The following is an 18407-nucleotide window of genomic DNA, read 5'->3' as shown; positions in this document are numbered from 1 at the left end:
CTAGGGGTGGCAGGACCAGGAGCGAGGTGTCACCAGCTCCCAAAATGTCGGCTGTGTCAGGGAAGGGTAGATTATTAGTGAGGTCACTCTTGGTGACACACATTATGAATCTAAAACACGAGTCCCCTCCCCCCCCATACCCTGTCCCCAACCATAACTATTGAACGAATCAGAGCCCAACAGGGCTGACTGCTGGGTGCCCTGTCTTGCCAAGGGAACCAGGAGAGGCTGTAGTCTTACCTGGGGCAAGGGACAGTGTCGCCGAGCGTACCACTCCTGGCAGTATAGGCTGACCTGGATGCCCTGACCCAGGAAGAGAAAGGTCCACATCAGGATGTTCCAGGCTGGACCTGTGTGCCTGTCGTTCATGGTGAAGTTCAGCAGACCTAGACAGGAGGCAGGTTGTCACTCCAGTGCCTTGTCTCCTTTTGCCTCCCATGCCAGGGTCTGGGAAAGGATTTACCACAAAGGAAACCCTCCCTCCCTGGACAAGACCTTGATCCCAGCTGCAGAAACTCCCTGAAGGTCTCAGGAACTGGGAGAAATCTGTATTACTCAGTTTACCCCTCAATTCCTGAATTGTTATTTCTGGTTCCCCCAACTTTTCCTGTTCCTGTCACATCTCCTGATCAAATGCTTCTCTGTGACCAGAAACTTTCCCCCCAGGTCTTTCAGGAGACGCCTATTGCCTTCCAAGGCCACCTCTTCAGCATCTCAGGAGCCAGGCCCCCTCCCACCGGCCGCCTCCCACCTAGGGCCACAGAGGCTACACTCACTCACCTCCAACCACAAGAAAGAGGATCAGCATGACCGGGTAGAAGAACCCCAGGACGAAGCAGAAGATGTACTCATGTACCAGGGCAGACACTAGGAACACTCCCAGCATGGCTGCCCCTCGACCCTGCCTTCCTAAGAGCTGGTGGATAGGAAAGAGAATGCACATGTCTCCCATGGCACCTTCACAGAGAGTCTCCTTCGTGAAGCCAGGAAGGAGCAGGATTCAACAGAAAGGGTGTGGGGATTTGGGCTCAGAAGGGTCCTCACTAATGTCATTTAAGAGCCTTGTCCTAACCTCTTGGTCCTTAGCTGTGTGATTTTACTGGTTTTATATTTTGACAGTGTCAGAGACCAAGGCCTTATGAAGTGCTCTGCTACTAAGATATGTCCCCATCATCTTTATCATCATCATCACCGTCGTTTGTATTTTTGAGACAGTCTCTCCATGTAGTCTAGGCTATCCTAGAGCTCCAGGCTGGTCTTGAGCTCATAGAGATCCTCCTCCTCTGCCTCTCTGAGTACTCAAAGGCTTGAGCTACCATACCTGCCCCCCTCCAGTCTTATATTTCGTGTGCACCTGTCCTTGAGTGCGCACGCCAGCAGACAATGCCGTGCTACTTAAGCACCTTCTGCTGTTTTCTGAGAGTCTCATGCGTCTGGAACAAACTCCCTAGGCCAGGCTGGCTGGCCAGCAAGCCCCATACATCTGCCCTTGGATCTGAATATGAGTGGGGCAGAATAAGAGGAGGAGAAAGGACCCTCGTTGGGAGTGTGAAAACTGAGGAGTGTGCACAGCTCATACCCACAGCCCATCTTGATACACGTAGCTGTACAGCCAGTCATGGACCACCACGTTCCAGGTGCGGTAATAGTTGGAGAAGGAAGTAGAGTTCCACCAGTCCTGTGGGGATTGTGGATTTGGGGAGGGATGGACGCGAGATCTCAGGCGCTGGCTGCCGCTCCCCACACCCACCCCTACCTGTATTCTTTAGAAGGTCTGGCTCTTGGGCAAACTGAGGCAGCCAACACTCTCAACTCCCTCTCCCAGCCTGGGCCCCGCCCTCATGCCTATCCACTCAGGAGAAGTGGCACCATCCACACAGAAGCCCTACCACTTAGAGGTGAAGGACTGGCACCACCCTTACACCCTGAGGCCCACATTACTCACGGCTGGAGATGAACAGCCCTGCGAGGTGGCACCCACCGCAGCCAACTCCCTCCCAACCATCCCCCTCACACCCCCTCCCCGCCCCCGGGGCCTTGGTCAACCTCCCCAACTGCAGCCCTCAGCTAGCCCCGGTCCAGGCCGCACCCGGTAGAACATTCTGTCTCCAAACCGCAGCATCTCGGCGAAGGCGTTGAGCCAGCAGTGCAGGAAGGCGAAGAAGATGAGGAGCAGCATGAAGATGCCTAGGGGGCGGGCGGGACAAGAGGTGCAACCCCCGCAGCCCTGATCAGGCTCTCTAGAGCCTTTGTCCAGCCATCAGGGCCCCGACACAGAGCAAGCATTCATTCACCGTTCATGCGTTCCTTAACCGGCACATTTGCTGGCATGCTTGACCCTGCTCTATGCCTGAAAATCAAAAATACAGACTCACACTGCCCCTGGCCCTTGGAAGTTCATCACATTAAGACAGACGCACACATGCTGAAACCTGTATATGGATCGAGGTCCGGGATAGTGGAACTACCGAGATGACAACAGGGGACGTCCCAGGGGTGTAATACAGAACAAGGGTGAGATCACTGAAACTGTGGCTCCCAACGACTGTGGAGGCCAAGTAGGCTCAGGGTAGCCTGAGCGACACAGCAAGGCACTATCTCAAAGGAGTAAAAATAAGTATGTACGATAAAATAAAAGTTAGAAAAATGGAAAGGGGGCGGAGCGGATGCCCTCCAGCAAGGCTGCATTCCAAGTGGGGAAAGGGCATTCCAAGCCCACCACCCTAGCTGCATGGGATAATGAGACAGGAGGATTGAGTTTAAGGTAGAGATGTCCCAAAAACAAACAAAATGTCAACATAAATAATTATAAACATCCGGGAGGCTGAGCCCGGAGGATCTCCAGTCTGGAAGCCAGTCTGCCCCATAGAGTGAGTTCCAGGAGAGCCAAAGTCACACAGAGGGACTCTTTCTCAAAAAAACAAAAACAAAAGCAAAACAAACAAACGAAAACAAACAACCCCCCCCCAAAAAAAAGAACAAAACAATTGAGAGTCCAAGTCCCATTTGAGAAACTTTAGCGAGTGAGACCTTTCTCAAAGTAAAAAATGAGGGGGCAGGAAGGAAGGCTCAGTGGTTAAACGGCACCCGCCTGCTCTTCCAGGGGTCCTGAGTTCAATTCCTGCATGGTGGCTCACAACCATCTGTAACAGGATGCCGCTCTGGTGTGTCAGAGACACTGTGCTCATATACATAAAATAAACAAATCTTTTTTTTTTTTTTTTGGTTCTTTTTTTCGGAGCTGGTGACCGAACCCAGGGCCTTGCGCTTCCTAGGTAAGCGCTCTACCACTGAGCTAAATCCCCAGCCCCAACAAATTTTTTTAAAAAGTATTTTTTCTTTTTTTCGGAGCTGGGGACCGAACCCAGGGCCTTGAGCTTGCTAGGCAAGTGCTCTACCACTGAGCTAAATCCCCAACCCCCCCCCTTTTTTTTTAAAAAGAAAGAAATGAAAAGGGGCTGGGGTATAGCTCAACAGTACAGCATTTGTCTGCCGTGATGAGGCCTTAGGTTTACTCCCCAGTGCCGAAGGAAGGGACGGGGAAGGAAGAGAGAAAGAAGGAAGGAAGGCAAGCCTTTGGAAGCAGGGTCGTGGCTGGGTCGATTTGCAGGAGAGACTTCCCAAGCCAGAGAAGGAGACCGTGAGTGGGCGGAGCCATGTTACCAGGCTACAGGAAGAAGGTGGTAACGGACTGGAGAGGCCGGTGTTAGGGACTCAGAAGGGTGACGCTTTCCCTGACAAGCCTCCCCCGGGGTGGGGCACAGCCTTCTGCCACCATGATGACCTGCTTACCTGGCCCCGTGGCGTGCAGGATGGACAGCAGCAGAGCCCGGGTGCTGAAGGGTTCTCGACTCATGTTGGCAAAGACAGGGACACAGAGGCGGCCCAGGATGAAGCAGGCATAGAGCAAACAGCCCAGAGCCTGCAGACAGAGGAGGACACATGGCTTTGGCAGGGCCACTGCCTCCTCCCCAGCCTCCCCCACCTCTAAGCCACCTCGAGTCACAGCTGGACATCTTCCACCCTGTCTTCTGACCTGGGCAAAGTTCTTGGCCACATAATTCCACCTGATGCTGGGTGTCCTGCAGCAGTGATAGGAAAACATGATTATCACCCTTTTCTCTGTCATTCCTTGTTCAGGTCTTTTAGCCCTTTCTCTGAGGCGCCCTCCATTGTTCAGGCCGGAATGGATTCCCAGGGGTCATGGGGGTGGTCCTAGAACACTTCAGGTTTCCCAGAGCAAACACAATAAGTGGGTGTTCAGTTTGAGTGTCATTGGAGGTGTCCAACCATACGCGATGTCTGGGGCGTGGAGGACAGAACAGGGTTGATCAATTGAGAATGGATCATGGGAATGTCCAGGGCAAAGGAAGCCACAAACTGTTTCCCTGTTACTTCCTTCGGAACAAGTGGCTGGTGCCTGCGGGAGAAGGGCACCACCCTTACTAGACTGGGGCGTTTGGGGAGATGGGCAGGGTCTCACCTGGGGTATGTTTCTCTGTAGATGAGTGTAGGGCAGAAGAGGAAGTAGAGATAGCTGGAGAAACTCGGGGTGCAGATGCCCTTCCCTGGGCAGGAATGAAAAGGGTGGGTCAGGATAGGGAGGGCAAACCTGCAGTAGCTCGGGGAGGTGGACTGGGCAGGGATCCAGGGTGTGCATTCGGTGCGGCTGAACTCGCTCACATTCTAGATGGGCTTTGTAGACCGGCTGTGGCCAGAGCTTCCTGGGCGGCCCCTGCCCATTCTCTGTCACCCCTGTCTTTCCAGATTGGGACCTGGATAGCACCGGGGGGTCTGGGTAACAGTGGTTCTCTCAGATGTGGGCCTGAGAATGCTCCCTCAGCTCAGCTAAAGGTCAGCTCTGTGTCTGCTGGACAACCGTCTCTCCAGGGTAGAGCTTTGTATCTGTGGCTTCCCCAGCGGCCAAGAGGATCCAGGTCACAGTGGACCCGTGGGACACCTCACCTCCTCTGACACAAAAGATCCCAGGCACAGTCTCTCTCAGGAAGGAGTAGCTTTTCATCAGGAATCTGACCTGAGGTGGAAAGGAGACCAAGTTGCTATGTAGCTCTAGAAAATAACCTCTCTGTACTCAGTCAGATTTATCGGAGGCAAGCCAGTTCAAGACCTGCCTGGCGGAAGCCCATGGTTTCTGTTTGTTTGTTTGTTGTTTGTTTTTTAGACGTATTTATTTTATGTATATGAGTACACTGTTGCTGACTTTAGACACACCAGAAGAGAGCATTGGATCCCATTACAGATGGTGGTAAGTCACCATGTGGTTGCTGGGAATTGAACTCAAGACCTCTGAGAGAGCAGCCAGTGCCATCTCTCCAGCCCACATTTTCTATTTTTTTGTCATGACTTTGTAGCTTAACACAGACAGCGCTGGGACGAAGGGTAAAGAGAGACAGGGCAGTCTTCATCCCACCGCCGCCAGAGTCACAGTGTTACCTAGCAACCAAACCCAGCCAGAACGGCCTTGTATCCATGCCGGTTGTCTGTAGGTCCGGTCCCAGAGTATCCGGGAGCCTTACCTGCTCAAAGACAAGCACACAGCGCGAGGCCGGTGGAAGTTCATGCTTCACTGACACGTGCACCGGCAGGACGCAGAGCACCGCGGCGTGGGCAGCCAGCAGAACACAGCCCAGGCTGGCACCCAGCGTCCAGGCGCCCCCTGAGCGTGGCCTGGCCCACAGCCGCAAGGTCTGGTAGGGCAGAAGCAGCGTGGACAGGAACATGGGAACCCACATCATCAGCGCCAAGGGCAGCTGTCCGAAGCTGAAGAGGAGTAGATCAAACTCCAGCATCAACCTAGGGGGGTGGAAAGGAAGACTGTAAACGGAGGCGGTTGTGTTCTGTTTTTGTTTTTGTTTTCCTAGACAATTCTCATGTATTCATGTATCCCAGACTGGCCATGACGTAGTTGAGGATGACCTTGAACTTCTAATTGCCTCTACCTCATTAGTACCAGGATTTCACACATAGGTCACCTTAACCTTATTCGTGCACTGCTGGGGTCAGACCCAGGATTTCCCTGATACTAAGCAGGCACTCTACTGATTCACAGATGCTGAACCAGCAGAGGGTTCTTGAAAAGCTGTATTTCTTTCTTTCTTTTTTTTAAAATCTGCCTCAGCCTCTTTTTTTTTTAAAGATTTACTTTATTTATATGAGTACACTGTCACTGTCTTCAGACACAGAAGAGGGCATCAGATCCCATTACAGATGGTTGTGAGCCACCATGTGGTTGCCGGGATTTGAACTCAGGATGTCTGGAAGAGCAGTCAGTGCTCTTAACCACTGAGCCATCTCTCCAGCCCAACTGTGTTCTTAAAGTGTTCAGGTTAGCCCTGGTGCCGACCGGACTTCCAGTGCTGGTCCTTGCCTCAGATCATGGGATAGATCATAGCATAGATGGCCTTGGAGCCCCAGGTCGGTGTCATTGTTGCAGGTCTCAATACTGTAAGCATTAGGATGTGGAGAGTTGAGGTGAGCTTTTATTTTATCTTTTATTATTATTATTAATTTGGTCCCTCCAGTGTGTCTATAGCTGTAGGCCCAGGCTCATGGACTGCTCTATGCTCAGTGTTTTGCATGCCTGGGTGGAGGGTATTAGAACTTGCTTGAAATCTCAGCTACGTCAGAGGCCGAAGCAGGAGGATGGAAGCCCTAAACTGTAGGAATAATCTGCTGTGCACTGTGTAAAAGACAGCAGACATAGAATAGTATACACAGGTTGACCCAGTTACGGGCTGGTTGGGGAGCAAGCCTAGTTTAAGGCCCAGACATTAATCCACAAATAAATAAGCCTCTACGTCATTATTCAGGAACTGGGGTGGGACATAGAAAAGACCAAGCAGTTACACTAGACTGGGACATAGGAAGGCCTTGCTTCAAAAAGAAAAAAAAAAGGAACTTTTTATAAGAATGTGCTGTTTGGGACTGGAGAGATAGACCAGTGCTTAAGAGCATTGACTCTTCCAAGCTCAACTCTTGGCACAGCACTCACATGCTGGTTCACAACCATCTGTAACTCCAGTTCCAGGGCATGCAATGAATCCCCTCTTCTGGCCTCTTTGGGCACCAGACACAAGTGATGCAGAGACATGAAGGGAAAACATCCCTACATATAAAACTAAATTTAAAAATTAAAATAAAACAAGAATATATGGCTTATAAAGATGAAAAATGGGGACTGGAGAGGTGGCTCGGTGGTTAGGAGCACTGACTGCTCTTCCAGAGGTCCCGAGTTCAATTCCCAGCAACCACATGGTAGCTCACAACCATCTGTAATGGGATCTGATGTTCTCTTCTGACACAAAAGCATACACTCAGACAGAGCACTCATGTACATGAAAAATGCAAACAGGTGGTTGAGGATATTAATTAGTTGGTAGAGAGCTTGCCTAGGATGCATGAAGCTTCTAAGGTCAATCTCCAGTGTGTGCCTGAAATCCCAGCACTTGAGAAGGAGGCGCAAGAGGACAAGAAGTTCAAAGTCATCCTTAATCACGTATGGACTTCAGATCCATCCTGGGCTATGAGAGTCTGTCTCACACAAATAGACACATGCTGGAAACCACCTCAATAGCTGTTAATAATGGATCATGTGAACTAAAGCTGGTAGTCCAGCTTCTGTAGTCACTAAAATCAAGCAAGACAAGACTTGGTTACAAAATCAGATATAGTGTCTCACTTATAAACACCTCCAACCCCATCTTGTTGGTCCTTATGGACATAGGCATGTGAATGCACAGGAAACATTCTAGGGCAAACTCAAACTATTAAACAAACAAAAAACACCACCCGGCCTGCCTGGCGGTGGTGGCCCACGCCTTTAATCCCAGCATTTAGGAGGCAGAGGCAGTCATATCTCTATGGGTTTGAGACCAGCCTGGTCTGTAGAGTGGGTTTCAGCATGGCAAAGGCTACACTAAGAAACCCTGTTTCAAAACAGAATAACAGTAACAAATAAACAAGTCAGACCTGGTGGCTCATACCTGTAACCTTAGTTACTTGGGAGGAGACAGAGGCAGAGGAACAAAAGTTCTAGGTCATGGGGCTGGAGAGGTGCTCAGTGGTTAAGAGAATGTCGAAGGCAGGTGTGGAGAATAGGCCAGGATATCTGATCGGGTCACTGATTCAGGAGGGACCTACCTGCCCTCATCAATGAAGTCGATGGCCAGGGTACTGATGATCAAGACACAGAGGCCTGCTATGAACATGTGGTAGATGGTTCGGAAATGTTGCACCTCCATTAGCTCGCTGGAAAGGAAGGAGCCCGAGAGTCAGGGAGGAAGGATCTTCAGAAGCCTGCAGAGGAGCTCAGGGCAAGCTCATGGCTGGAGCTTCTTCTATTTGTTTTCCCCAACAATGCCAAGGCAGAGACCTCTCTCCAGACCCTCCCAGTAGACCACCAAAGTCCATGCATGAGTACTGTGCATCTGTGGGACCCCTAGGCAGAGCCTTTCTCTTCATTCTTTGTCCTCACCCCCAACTTACTCGAGCAGTGACTTGCGGGTGATGAAAACTTTCCGTTTCCCAGGGTGTAACTCTTGGGTCCTAGATTGAGACAGTTTTCAGAACCATGGGCCAGAGGAAGAAAAGGGACTGGAGGGCAGTGTTGTGTGGAAGGAAGGAAATAAGAAGCAGTAAAGACAGCCAAGTTGACTGCTGAGTGAGGTCTGGAAGATGGAGGAGTGTGTGTGTGTGTGTGTGTGTGTGTGTGTGTGTGTGTGTACGCACATGTACATGAGCAACTGCATGCGTTGTGCAAGTGTGGATATGCATGGGCATGTATGTGTGTGTGCAAGTGTGGCATGCATGTGTATGTGTGTGCGTGCATGTATGCATGGGCATGTGCACTTCTGTGTGTTTCCGAATGTGTGTGTGCATGTGTGTATGTTCATGTGTGTGTGTATGTACACAAGTGTATGCGTGCATGTGAGTGCATATGTACAAGTGTGCATGCATGTGTGTGCATACAATTGTGTGTGCATGCATTTGTTTGTGTTTCTGCTTGTGTGTGCATGTATGCATGAGCATGCATGTGTACATATGTGCGCATGTGTGCATGTTTGTGTTTATATGTGCCTGTGTATGTTTAGAGAGACAGGGTGATCAGGAGAGAGGAAAGGAAGGTGAAGTCAAGGTTATGCCAAGGCTGACAAAGGGTCAGGCGTTTGGCAAGAGGAGCACCTGTCTTGGGAACCTGACTCACTTCCTTGTAGAATCTGAGGCGGTAGAAGGAAGAGGTCTGTCTTGTTTGGGGTAGGCTTGCACAGCTTCCCATATGGCCCGATCCATCAGCTCTGCCAACTCTCTCTGTGCTTGCTCCAGACACTGTGTCTTCACAGCCTATGGGACAAAGCCAGGCTACAGCCCATTGTCCCTCCTACCAGCCGGTTCTTTCTTTCACAATTTATGGAGCTTCACTCTGAACCCCCGCAAGTTAAGAACTGGGAACAGGAAGAGGTAAGCATGACCTGGGAGCCTCCCCAACTTCTGTCTCCTTCCTAGGGCAGCAATGGGAACAAAGAACCACAGCAGAAGCAAACATCTGTGGTTCCAGCCTCAGGAGGCCAGCTCAGTGACGGCAGGAGTGAGGCTTTTAAACAGATGACCTCCAGTCCTCAGTCACTGACCTCCGAACTGTGACCTCACTAACGAATGGGAAGATCTCGCCAGCTGACTATGGTTCTTGCCTGAAAAACCTTTTGTTTTTGTTTTTGTTTTTTGGAGACAGGGTTTCTCTGTGTAGCCATATCCTGAAACTCACTCTGTTCCTCAAACTCACAGAGATTCACCTGCCCCTGCCTCCCAAGCCCTGGGTTATTTTTTTAAAGATTTATTTATTTATTTGCTTGCTTGCTTATTTATTACATACACTGTAGCTGTCTTCAGACACACCAGAAGAGGGCATCAGATCCCATTACAGATGGTTGTGAGCCACCATGTGGTTGCTGGGATTTGAACTCAGGACCTCTGGAAGAACAGTCAGTGCTCTTAACCATCTCTCCGGCCCCAGTCTCTGGGTTTAAAGACATGTGCCAACCACTGCCCAACTAGCACAATTCTTTTTAACTCATAATCGTAAACAAACCTAACAGATTATTTATCTTAAATCTGCAGATGGGGGAAGAAATCTAGGCTGGCATTATCCAATGTTGCTAGACAATTTAAGTGAGGGTTTTAAAATATTTATACAAAAGCTGCAGCTGCTGAGATAACCCAGTAGGTAAAAGAATTTACTGTGCAGCCCTTGTGACTTGATTTTGATCCTGAACTCTCTCCTTGGAGAGAGGAGAGAGCTGACTTCTTTTCGGAGCTGGGGACCGAACCCAGGGCCTTGTGCTTGCTAGGCAAGCGCTCTACCACTGAGCTAAATCCCCAACCCCCGAGAGCTGACTTCTAAAAGTCACGTAGACACACAGACAGACAGACACACACACACATACAGATACACAAACACACACACATTGACACACACACACAGATACACAGAGAGATTCACAGATGTACACACAGAGATATGCACAGACACATAGACATACATACAAATATAGACATAGACATTCACACCTACTACTACTACTACTACTACTACTACTTTTACTACTACTATTACTACTATTATTATTACTACTAGTACTAGTAGTAGTAGTACTAGTACTGCTACTGCTGCTGCTGCTACTACTACTACTACTACTACTAATAATAATAATAATAGGGCTGGAGAGATGGCTCAGTAGTTGAGAACATTGACTGCTCTTCCAGAGGTCCTGAGTTCAATTCCCAGCAACCACATGGTGGCTCACAACCATCTGTGATGGGATCTGATGCCCTTTTCTGGTGTCTCCGAAGACAGCGACAGTGTACTCATATATATAAAATAAATAAAATCTAAATAAATAAATAAATCTTAGACAATAGTTTTAAAAGAAATGTCTTATCTTTGATAATTACTAAGGAATGTTGCAAAAGTTAATAACTGGTGATTTAGGTTTCATATCACCCCCCACTAACCTTAATTCTAACAATGTAGTTGAAAACTTTTTTGAGTGGGATACGGTCTCATTATGTGACTTGACTGCTGGCCTGGAATTCTCTATATAGACCAGGCTGTCATTAAATTCAGAGACTCTCCTGCTTCTGCCTTCTGAGTGCTAGGATTAAAGCAGTGTGTCATATGCCAATATGCCTGGGCAGAAAAGGCATCTTTTTTTTTTTTTTTTTTTTTTCGGAGCTGAGGACCGAACCCAGGACCTTGAGCTTGCTAGGCAAGCGCTCTACCACTGAGCTAAATCCCCAACCCCAAAAGGCATCTTTTTATCATCTAGCCTGTCCTTCCGTTTGCCTCTTATTACCATAGAACCTGCCTATCTTTTTATTTCCTTTTCCCTTTCCTTTCCTTTCCTTTCCTTTCCTTTCCTTTCCTTTCCTTTCCTTTCCTTTCCTTCCCTTCCCTTCCCTTCCCTTCCCTTCCCTTTCCTTTCCTTTCCTTTCCTTTCCTTTCCTTTCCTTTCCTTTCTTTTCCTTTCCTTTCTTTTCCCACAGAGACAGGGTTTCTCTGTGTAGCCCTGGCTATCCTGGAACTTGCTCTGTAGACCAGCCTGACCTCAAACTCAGCCTGCCTCTGCCTCCTTGAGTGCTGGGATCAAAGGCATAGGCCACCACCACCACCTTGGTTGCTTTTTATTTCTTAGGGTCTTCTGTAGCCCAGTCTGGTTTGGAAGTTATTGTGTAGCCAAAAATGACCTCAAACTTCTGATCTTCCTCTCTCTACTTCCCAAGTGCTAGGATTACAGTTATATGCCATCACACCAGGTTTCCGTGGTGCTGCAGATCAGGCCCAGTCTTCATGTGAGTGAGACTGGCACTCTACCAGTTGAGCTACATCTCCAGTTCTAACGAGTCCTTTATGACCTCCGTGACCCCTCACCTCCATATGTCGGGTCCATTGTACCAGGTCTGGGGCTCTGTGCGTCCTTGTGTTCCCTAGGAGGAAGAATCAAAGGGGACTCAAGAGGGAGGAGGAGTTAGGCGTTCTGTGTGCCCACAGCCTTGGTTCCCAGTCAATATTTAGAACCGTGAGTAGAGCCACTAACCGGGAAAAGTGACATGCGCAGTGAGCGTGACCTTTAGTGAGAATGAACCTGATGCAATGGCTTGAAACAGGGAACCCAAAACAGGGAGGTACTCCATTCACCCCTAATGAAGGCAAGGCCACCCTCTGAACATTCCCTTCCCTCCATTGCCCGTCCGAGTCGTGTGGGGAAGAGGGCAGAAACTGCCTTCTCTGAGGAAAGGAAGTGACCAAGCAGCAAGCTCTCCTCAGACATACTCTCCCACCTCAGGCTTGCCTGAGTGTCCGGAGCGTGGGGGATGGGAGGACGGCTCACCTTCTCCACAGGCTCCGTTCTCCTGCTCCTCTCCCTGCCTTTCTCTCCTCCGCAGCTGGGGCGCCTTTGGCTCCATGGTGCCCGTGTGGAGCGGGACAGCACACAGGCCGTTGTCTGTCCCTTCCTTCCTTCCTTCCTTCCTTCCTTCCTTCCTTCCTTCCTTCCTTCCTTCCTTCCTCTCTCAACCTACCTATGGAGCTCGTGTGTCCCACTCAGAGACAACTCCAGAGACTAAAGTCCTTTCCGGAGCGGAGCCCGCCGCGTGTCAGATAGGTTATCTACAGGCAACGTTTCTCATATCCTGGCTCTGGCCGGTCTGTGGCATGTCACAGCCCCTCTATCCTCAACCACTATGGCCAGCTTCTATTTCGCTTTCAGGAGTGGATCCGTGCATCAGGTTGTGAGGGGGACTTTGCCTCCCCGAGGCTTATCACATAGCTTGGCTCCTCCTAGCTCTCTCTGCAGAGACTGAAGGTCAGGGAGGAACCAAAAACATCTTCAGATACCTTGTAGGTATCTTGTAGCTTTCTGAGGGCACACGATGAAGCCTACAGTGACACGTTCAACAATATTTTGTCAGGGGCTATACCTGTGATGTGTATCATGTTGAGGCCCCTCAGTGTCAGCTCCTCCCTGCGCCTCGGGTTACCACATAAGCAGAAAGGCCAGACATGCACTTATTCAACAGTGAATAGTGCCACAGGTTGGCAGGCCTCCCTGTGTCATTCCCTACCTATGTAACTTCAGGAAAGTGGACCAAACTCTTTAAGCTTCTTCTGGGGGAAAAAGGGGGGGGGGACAAAATGTCCCTACCTCATCAGGCAATTGCCAGTGCTAATAAGGTAGTCTGGATACACCATATAGAGCCTGATCTCACTCCTTCCTTTCTGGTAGGCAGTAGGGCAGGTGAGTGCTTTGGGAGTTCCACTTTGGCAAATTCCCTCTGGGGATTAACCATTAATCCTCCTCCTGCATCAGTCCGAAGGTCAGTGATAGAAGCAAGGTTGTAATCGCCATGATCTCAGACAGAGGCCAGGATCTCAGTCAATCCCATAAGGGAGCTCAGGTGGGTATCCGGGAGAGGCTAGAGGGCTTGCTGCCTGTGCCTGTAACCATCTACTGCATTCCAAAGACAATGGAAGGCCGCCACTGGGTGTGCTCCACAGGGAAAAGTAGAAACGCTATGAGTAAGAGAGACGCAGAGACGTAAGCCCGAGACCCTCCCAAGGCAGCTTTATTAGTACACAAGCCAACAACAATCTTTCTAACTTGCTGTGTAAAGGCCCAGGGGTGACAGGGACAATGGGGTAGGGCTTGAAGGTGGGTCTCATCTCGGGGCACAGAGTTATCATCACTTCACATAGAGCTCAAATGACAGCCCCATGCTCCTGCCAGGGTCCTGGAGGCTCCCACCAGGTTTCACCCGCTGCTCCTGGCAGAGCACTGAGAGCTTCCCTGGCCATCTGGAGACACTGGCAAAGGCTGGCCCATCGGATCCACACACCAGCAGGGACCACGGCGATTCCCCTGCGAGGAACGACACTGGGGAGAGAGGTGCAGGTCAGTGTGAGGTCCAGGCTTTGAGCAGGAGAAACATCTGAGAGCTCTTAGTGGCTTTACCTACTAAGTAGGGCCCACTTTGTTAGGCCAGAACATTAGCTTTCAAAATGCAGTTTCAGTCAAAAGCCCAACATCCCTCATGTTAGAAACGTGTTCACAGGAAATGCAGAAAGGACTTTGCCAGCTGGTGCTCAGCTGCCTCCCGATGATCCCCGGGGCTCTCATTTGAGTCCACTGCAAGGTCTTATCCTAGAGCAACTTCAAGTCTTCCACTGCAATAGTTGGCCTTGGTTTTTCTTTCAAATCATACTAGAGATTGAGCCCAGGGCACTGCTAAGGAGAGCTTTACTAAATGAGCTATAGACTTCTTTTCTTTTTTAAAGATTTATTTATTTATTATATGTGAGCACCCTGTAGCTGTCTTCACACACACAGGAAGAGGGCATCGGATCCCATTACAGATGGTAGTGAGCCACCATGTGGTTGCTGGGAATTGAACTCAGGACCTCAGGAAGAGCAACCAGTGCTCTTAACCGCTGAGCCATCTCTCCAGCCCTAAACTTCTTTTCATTTTACTTTTTTTTTTTCTTTCTTTTTTGGACACAGAGGCTCATGAAGTGTCCCAGGCTGGACTTGAACTCATGCAGAATTCTAGGAGCCTGCCTCAAGTCCATGGAAATGTCTCCAGTGGAAATCTTCAGCCCTCTGTCTCCCTACCAGCCCTTCACTTGTAGGTCAGAAGGGACTTGAACTTACAATCTTCCCGATGCTTTTCATGTCTACGTGGGTCTTAAAATTGGAAGAAAGTGTGTGTGTGTGTGTGTGTGTGTGTGTGTGTGTGTGTGTGTGTTTGGTTGGCTTTGGTTTCTCGCTCGACACAGGGTTTCTCTGTGTAGCCTAGGCTGTCCTGAAATTCACTATGTAGACCAGGCTGGTCTTGAACTCACAAAGAACCACTTGCCTCTGTCTTCACCACCTGGCTGTTGTTTTTGGAGGTGGGAACTCATTCCTATTCTCCTACCATACTCCAGGAGAGCCAGCACTCTTTCTGTAGCTTTGCCTCAAGTTCCCTCCCTCCCTCCCTCCCTCCCTCCCTCCCTCCCTCCCTCCCTCCCTCCCTCCCTTCCTCGCTCCCTCTTTCCTTCCCTCCCTCCTTCCCTCCGGGCAGGGGCAGGGGGTTTGCACCGAGGAGAGGCAGCTTCTCCTCACCTGCTGCTTGCGGTAGAAACCTCTGAGGTCACAGTTTGGCACATAGAGCCCATTTGCTCCGCCTCTGAAGACCTCAGTCTGGAGCTGCTGCAGTACTGAATCCAAGTGTCTGCGGCAGGGGCCCTGGAGACGGACAGGGGCGGATGGGGGCGGTACTCAGGATTCTAGGAGCCTGCCCGCAGACTTCCTTGAGTCCACGGAAAGGTTTCCAGTGGGAATCTCCAGCCCTCTGTTTCCCTGCCAGCCCTTCACGCACCATTTCACCATCTTGAACAGGACTGGGCCTTATAGGGGCAGCCGAGGTCCGTGGATTCTTTTGCCGGTCTCTGTCACGTGGGCGGGAGGCGCCTCCATGGGGTTTGCTCTCCTTGGTAGTCTCTTCTGTGATTACAGGAAGAACAGGAGGGGAAATCAAAGATCAGTCAGAGCAGACACCAGCAGCACAGGAGCCTGGGTCCACTTCTACCGGTTAAAGTGAGAGGGACTGAAGGACTCAGTTTCTCCTATCCTCCCTTATCCCTGCTGCAGTTTCTTCGTCTAACAAACTGTACCATGGGTATGGTAGTGTGTGCCTATAATCCCAGCACTTGGGAGGCCTCGGTAAGAGGATTGCCACAGGCTCATGGCCAGTCTAGTCTATTCAACAGGAGCCTAGAGATGGCTCAGCAGTTAAGAGCACTGGCTACTCTTCCCGGAGACCAGAGTTCTATTCCTCAGCACCCTATGGTGTCTCACAGCAGCTGTTTGTGACTCTAGTTACTGGGAATTCAACCCCATTTCTGGCAACCACATGGTACACAGACATATACATACAGACATACATGCAGGCAAAACACCCACATGTGAAATAAAAATAAAAACCTGGCTGGGCAGTGGTGGCGTATGCCTTTAATCCCAGCACTCAGGGACAGGCAAATATGTAAGCTTAAAGCCAGCCTGGTCTACAGAGTGAGTTCCAGGCTAGCCAGGGCTACGGGGAGAAATCCTGTCTCACTCGCTTCCCGCCAAAAATCCCATGAGTACAAAGTACTGTTGGTTATTTCCAGCATTCACACTTCCTTTGAAAAGACCTGCCTATTCCGGCCAGAAGAGGGCACACCAGGCCAGGAAGACGGGCAAAGAACAGTGGGAGAGAGAGAGAGAGAGAGAGAGAGAGAGAGAGAGAGAGAGAGAGAGAGAGAGAGAGAGAGAGAGAGAGTTATGTGGGAAGAGGACCCAGTGGAATGTTTGGCCTTGTTGTGACCCCTCAGTGAGTCAGTCCACCCTTCCCAGGCCTGAGTTATTGTTACTTGCTCAACCCTAGTGGTCCAGGAACACTTGGATTTAACCGTTAACCAGGATGCATTGAAGGCTGCAGAGGGGGGAGGAAATGAGAGGTTTCCAACCTTCAGGGTGCACCTGGCTCTGGAGAGCTTCTGGGGGTCCTGGGAAGAGCTCAGGATGCAAGAAAGCCAGGGTTAGGAAAAGGATGGGATGATGCAACGCATGTTTTTACTCCACTCCCTCCAAAGTGTCAACGATGTTGTCTGGGTACCACATCCTCCTCAGACCTTGTCCCTCACACCCTGCATTTAGTGCCCAACTGCAATGATGCCTCAAACTGCCTTCTCCAGCCAAAACACACCTTCTCAGAGGAACCCTAGAATCCTAGGCTCTGACACTAGAAACTGAGGCTTCAGCCTCTCCAGTGTGCTTGTGTGCGTGCACGGTCCTGTGTGTATGTGTGCCTGTGTGTGGGTGTGTGCATGCATGTGTGTATGTGTGTGCATGTATGCATACATGCATGTGGGTTCTCGTGTGTATGTTCATGTGTGCATGTGTGTGCATGCATACATGCGTGTGTATGTGTGTGTATATGCTTGTGCATGCCTCTGTGTGTGTGTGTGTGTGTGTGTGTGTGTGTGTGTGTGTGTGTGTCGGCAGGCCTGAGATTTTATAGCCAAAGATGATGCTGAGCTGACCTTCCCGCCTCCACGCCTAAGCACTGGAATGACAAGCCTGCACTGCCAAGTGATCCAAATTAATTTCTCATCCCTTTCTATGGAAAAACCAGGGACTTGCTATCTTCCATCTCAAGTTGCTCCCCACCCCCATCTTTGGGGTGCTGACTCACTCTGGTCCCACCCACCCAATGATTCAGCCTTCTGTGTTCATCCCTGGAGTAGGGTGGGGCAGGAGGGCATACAATTCCTACCAGGTTTAAATCATAAGTCTGTTTTGGCAGATTCCTTTTCTTCCCACTTTTTCAGCCCTCCCGGGTCTGCCCGCAGCCCTCGGTGCCCGCTGCCCCTGGTGCCCATTGTACCTGGTGCCCACTGCCCCGTGCCCGCGCCCCAGTGCCCACTGCCCACAGTGTCCACTGCCCCCGGCGCCCACTTCACAGTGGTACTGAAAGAGGAACAGGAGACATTTCTTAGTGTGTGGAACTAGAGTCTGGGGTTCCCTTTCCTCCTCCTCCATAAGGAATTTAGGTCCTGTCTCCAGCGTGGGTCTCAAGAGCAATGGCGCTGATCCTGAGGAAAGCTAAAACTCAAACCCTCCATCCTCCGACATACGTCCCTTTTCCTCAGGAGAAAATAAATAGGGAAAGGGAGAGCAGCAGTCATCTCTCTTCCTTAGCTGTCCCCTGATGTTTCTGCTTCACTCAAGGCCCAGGAGGAACCAATGGGCGGGTCCCAGAGGCTAGAAAAGGCTATCCACTTGCATCTGTCCAGATTCCTACCAGGAGAGACTAGCTTCTACCTCAGGTAGGCGGGTGGGAGGCGGGACAGGGCATGGACTCACCCGACGGCCCTCTGGCGCGTTGACAGCGGCCCTGGCCGATCAGCAGCGCCCGCAAAGGTGTCTCTTCGTTCTCTCGGGGTTGGCACTGCAGTCCTGGGGCGCACTTAGGGATGTAGACCCCGCACGGTTGCCCCTCTCTCCTGAAACAGCCTCCGGTCTCTGCACAGCCGTCTGCAGGCGACCCCGCGTCTTCCTCCTGCACCCCCGGCCCGCAGCCCGGGCACCCCGCTAAGGCGGACTCGGAGCCCGCAGCGAACAACAGCATTAACAGCATCAACAGCGGCTGTGTGGGCAGTCCGTCCCAGGTCATGGTCGGAGTTTTTGCCCTGTGCACTCCTTCCAGAGAGCCTAGTGCAGCTGCTGCGGGCAGCTGCTTCTCTTTAAGAAGCAGAGATCTGGGCTCGGCCCCTTAAAAGCCAGGTGAAGGGGGAGGGGAAGAAGGCAGGGCAG

General features: G+C 50.7%; 2 protein-coding genes across 2 annotated transcripts in view; both read right to left on the bottom strand.

Moving 5' to 3' along the window:
• The window catches only part of Soat2 (sterol O-acyltransferase 2), a 13098-nt gene extending 334 nt beyond the window's left edge, over nt 1–12764 (bottom strand). The window contains exons 1-15 of the mRNA NM_153728.3: nt 12405–12764; nt 11945–12000; nt 9224–9360; nt 8506–8565; nt 8161–8268; nt 5538–5814; nt 4966–5035; nt 4484–4568; nt 4037–4082; nt 3793–3922; nt 2090–2187; nt 1580–1678; nt 781–916; nt 241–386; nt 1–51 (exon numbers count right to left, since the gene is read on the bottom strand). The exon at nt 1–51 is cut by the window's left edge and continues 334 nt beyond it. Coding sequence (NP_714950.3) covers nt 1–51; nt 241–386; nt 781–916; nt 1580–1678; nt 2090–2187; nt 3793–3922; nt 4037–4082; nt 4484–4568; nt 4966–5035; nt 5538–5814; nt 8161–8268; nt 8506–8565; nt 9224–9360; nt 11945–12000; nt 12405–12480 — 1575 coding nt within the window. The 5' untranslated portion in view covers nt 12481–12764. The remainder of the gene's footprint in view (nt 52–240; nt 387–780; nt 917–1579; nt 1679–2089; nt 2188–3792; nt 3923–4036; nt 4083–4483; nt 4569–4965; nt 5036–5537; nt 5815–8160; nt 8269–8505; nt 8566–9223; nt 9361–11944; nt 12001–12404) is intronic.
• Nucleotides 12765–13637: 873 nt separating this feature from the next.
• Nucleotides 13638–18269, bottom strand: Igfbp6 (insulin-like growth factor binding protein 6). The gene is made up of 4 exons (NM_013104.3): nt 17958–18269; nt 15430–15554; nt 15174–15296; nt 13638–13946 (listed from the first exon to the last, which is right to left on the bottom strand). Exons 1-4 carry the CDS (start codon nt 18265–18267, stop codon nt 13824–13826), a joined length of 681 nt encoding a protein of 226 aa, NP_037236.1. The 5' UTR covers nt 18268–18269; the 3' UTR covers nt 13638–13823.
• Nucleotides 18270–18407: the final 138 nt, after the last annotated feature.

Source organism: Rattus norvegicus, chromosome 7 (genome assembly GCF_036323735.1).
Source record: "Rattus norvegicus strain BN/NHsdMcwi chromosome 7, GRCr8, whole genome shotgun sequence".
NCBI classification, from domain to species: Eukaryota; Metazoa; Chordata; class Mammalia; order Rodentia; family Muridae; genus Rattus; species Rattus norvegicus.
This window is presented reverse-complemented; position numbering and strand designations above follow the sequence as displayed.

Excerpts from the sequence above, each read along its gene's own strand:
- Igfbp6 (NM_013104.3), bottom strand. The coding sequence starts at position 18,267 with ATGACCTGGGACGGACTGCCCACACAGCCGCTGTTGATGCTGTTAATG. Across the intron at positions 15,555-17,957 it reads ACGCGCCAGAGGGCCGTCGG|AAGAGACTACCAAGGAGAGC; the intron begins GTGAGTCCATGC and ends CTGTAATCACAG. Across the intron at positions 13,947-15,173 it reads GTTTCTACCGCAAGCAGCAG|TGTCGTTCCTCGCAGGGGAA; the intron begins GTGAGGAGAAGC and ends CTCTCTCCCCAG.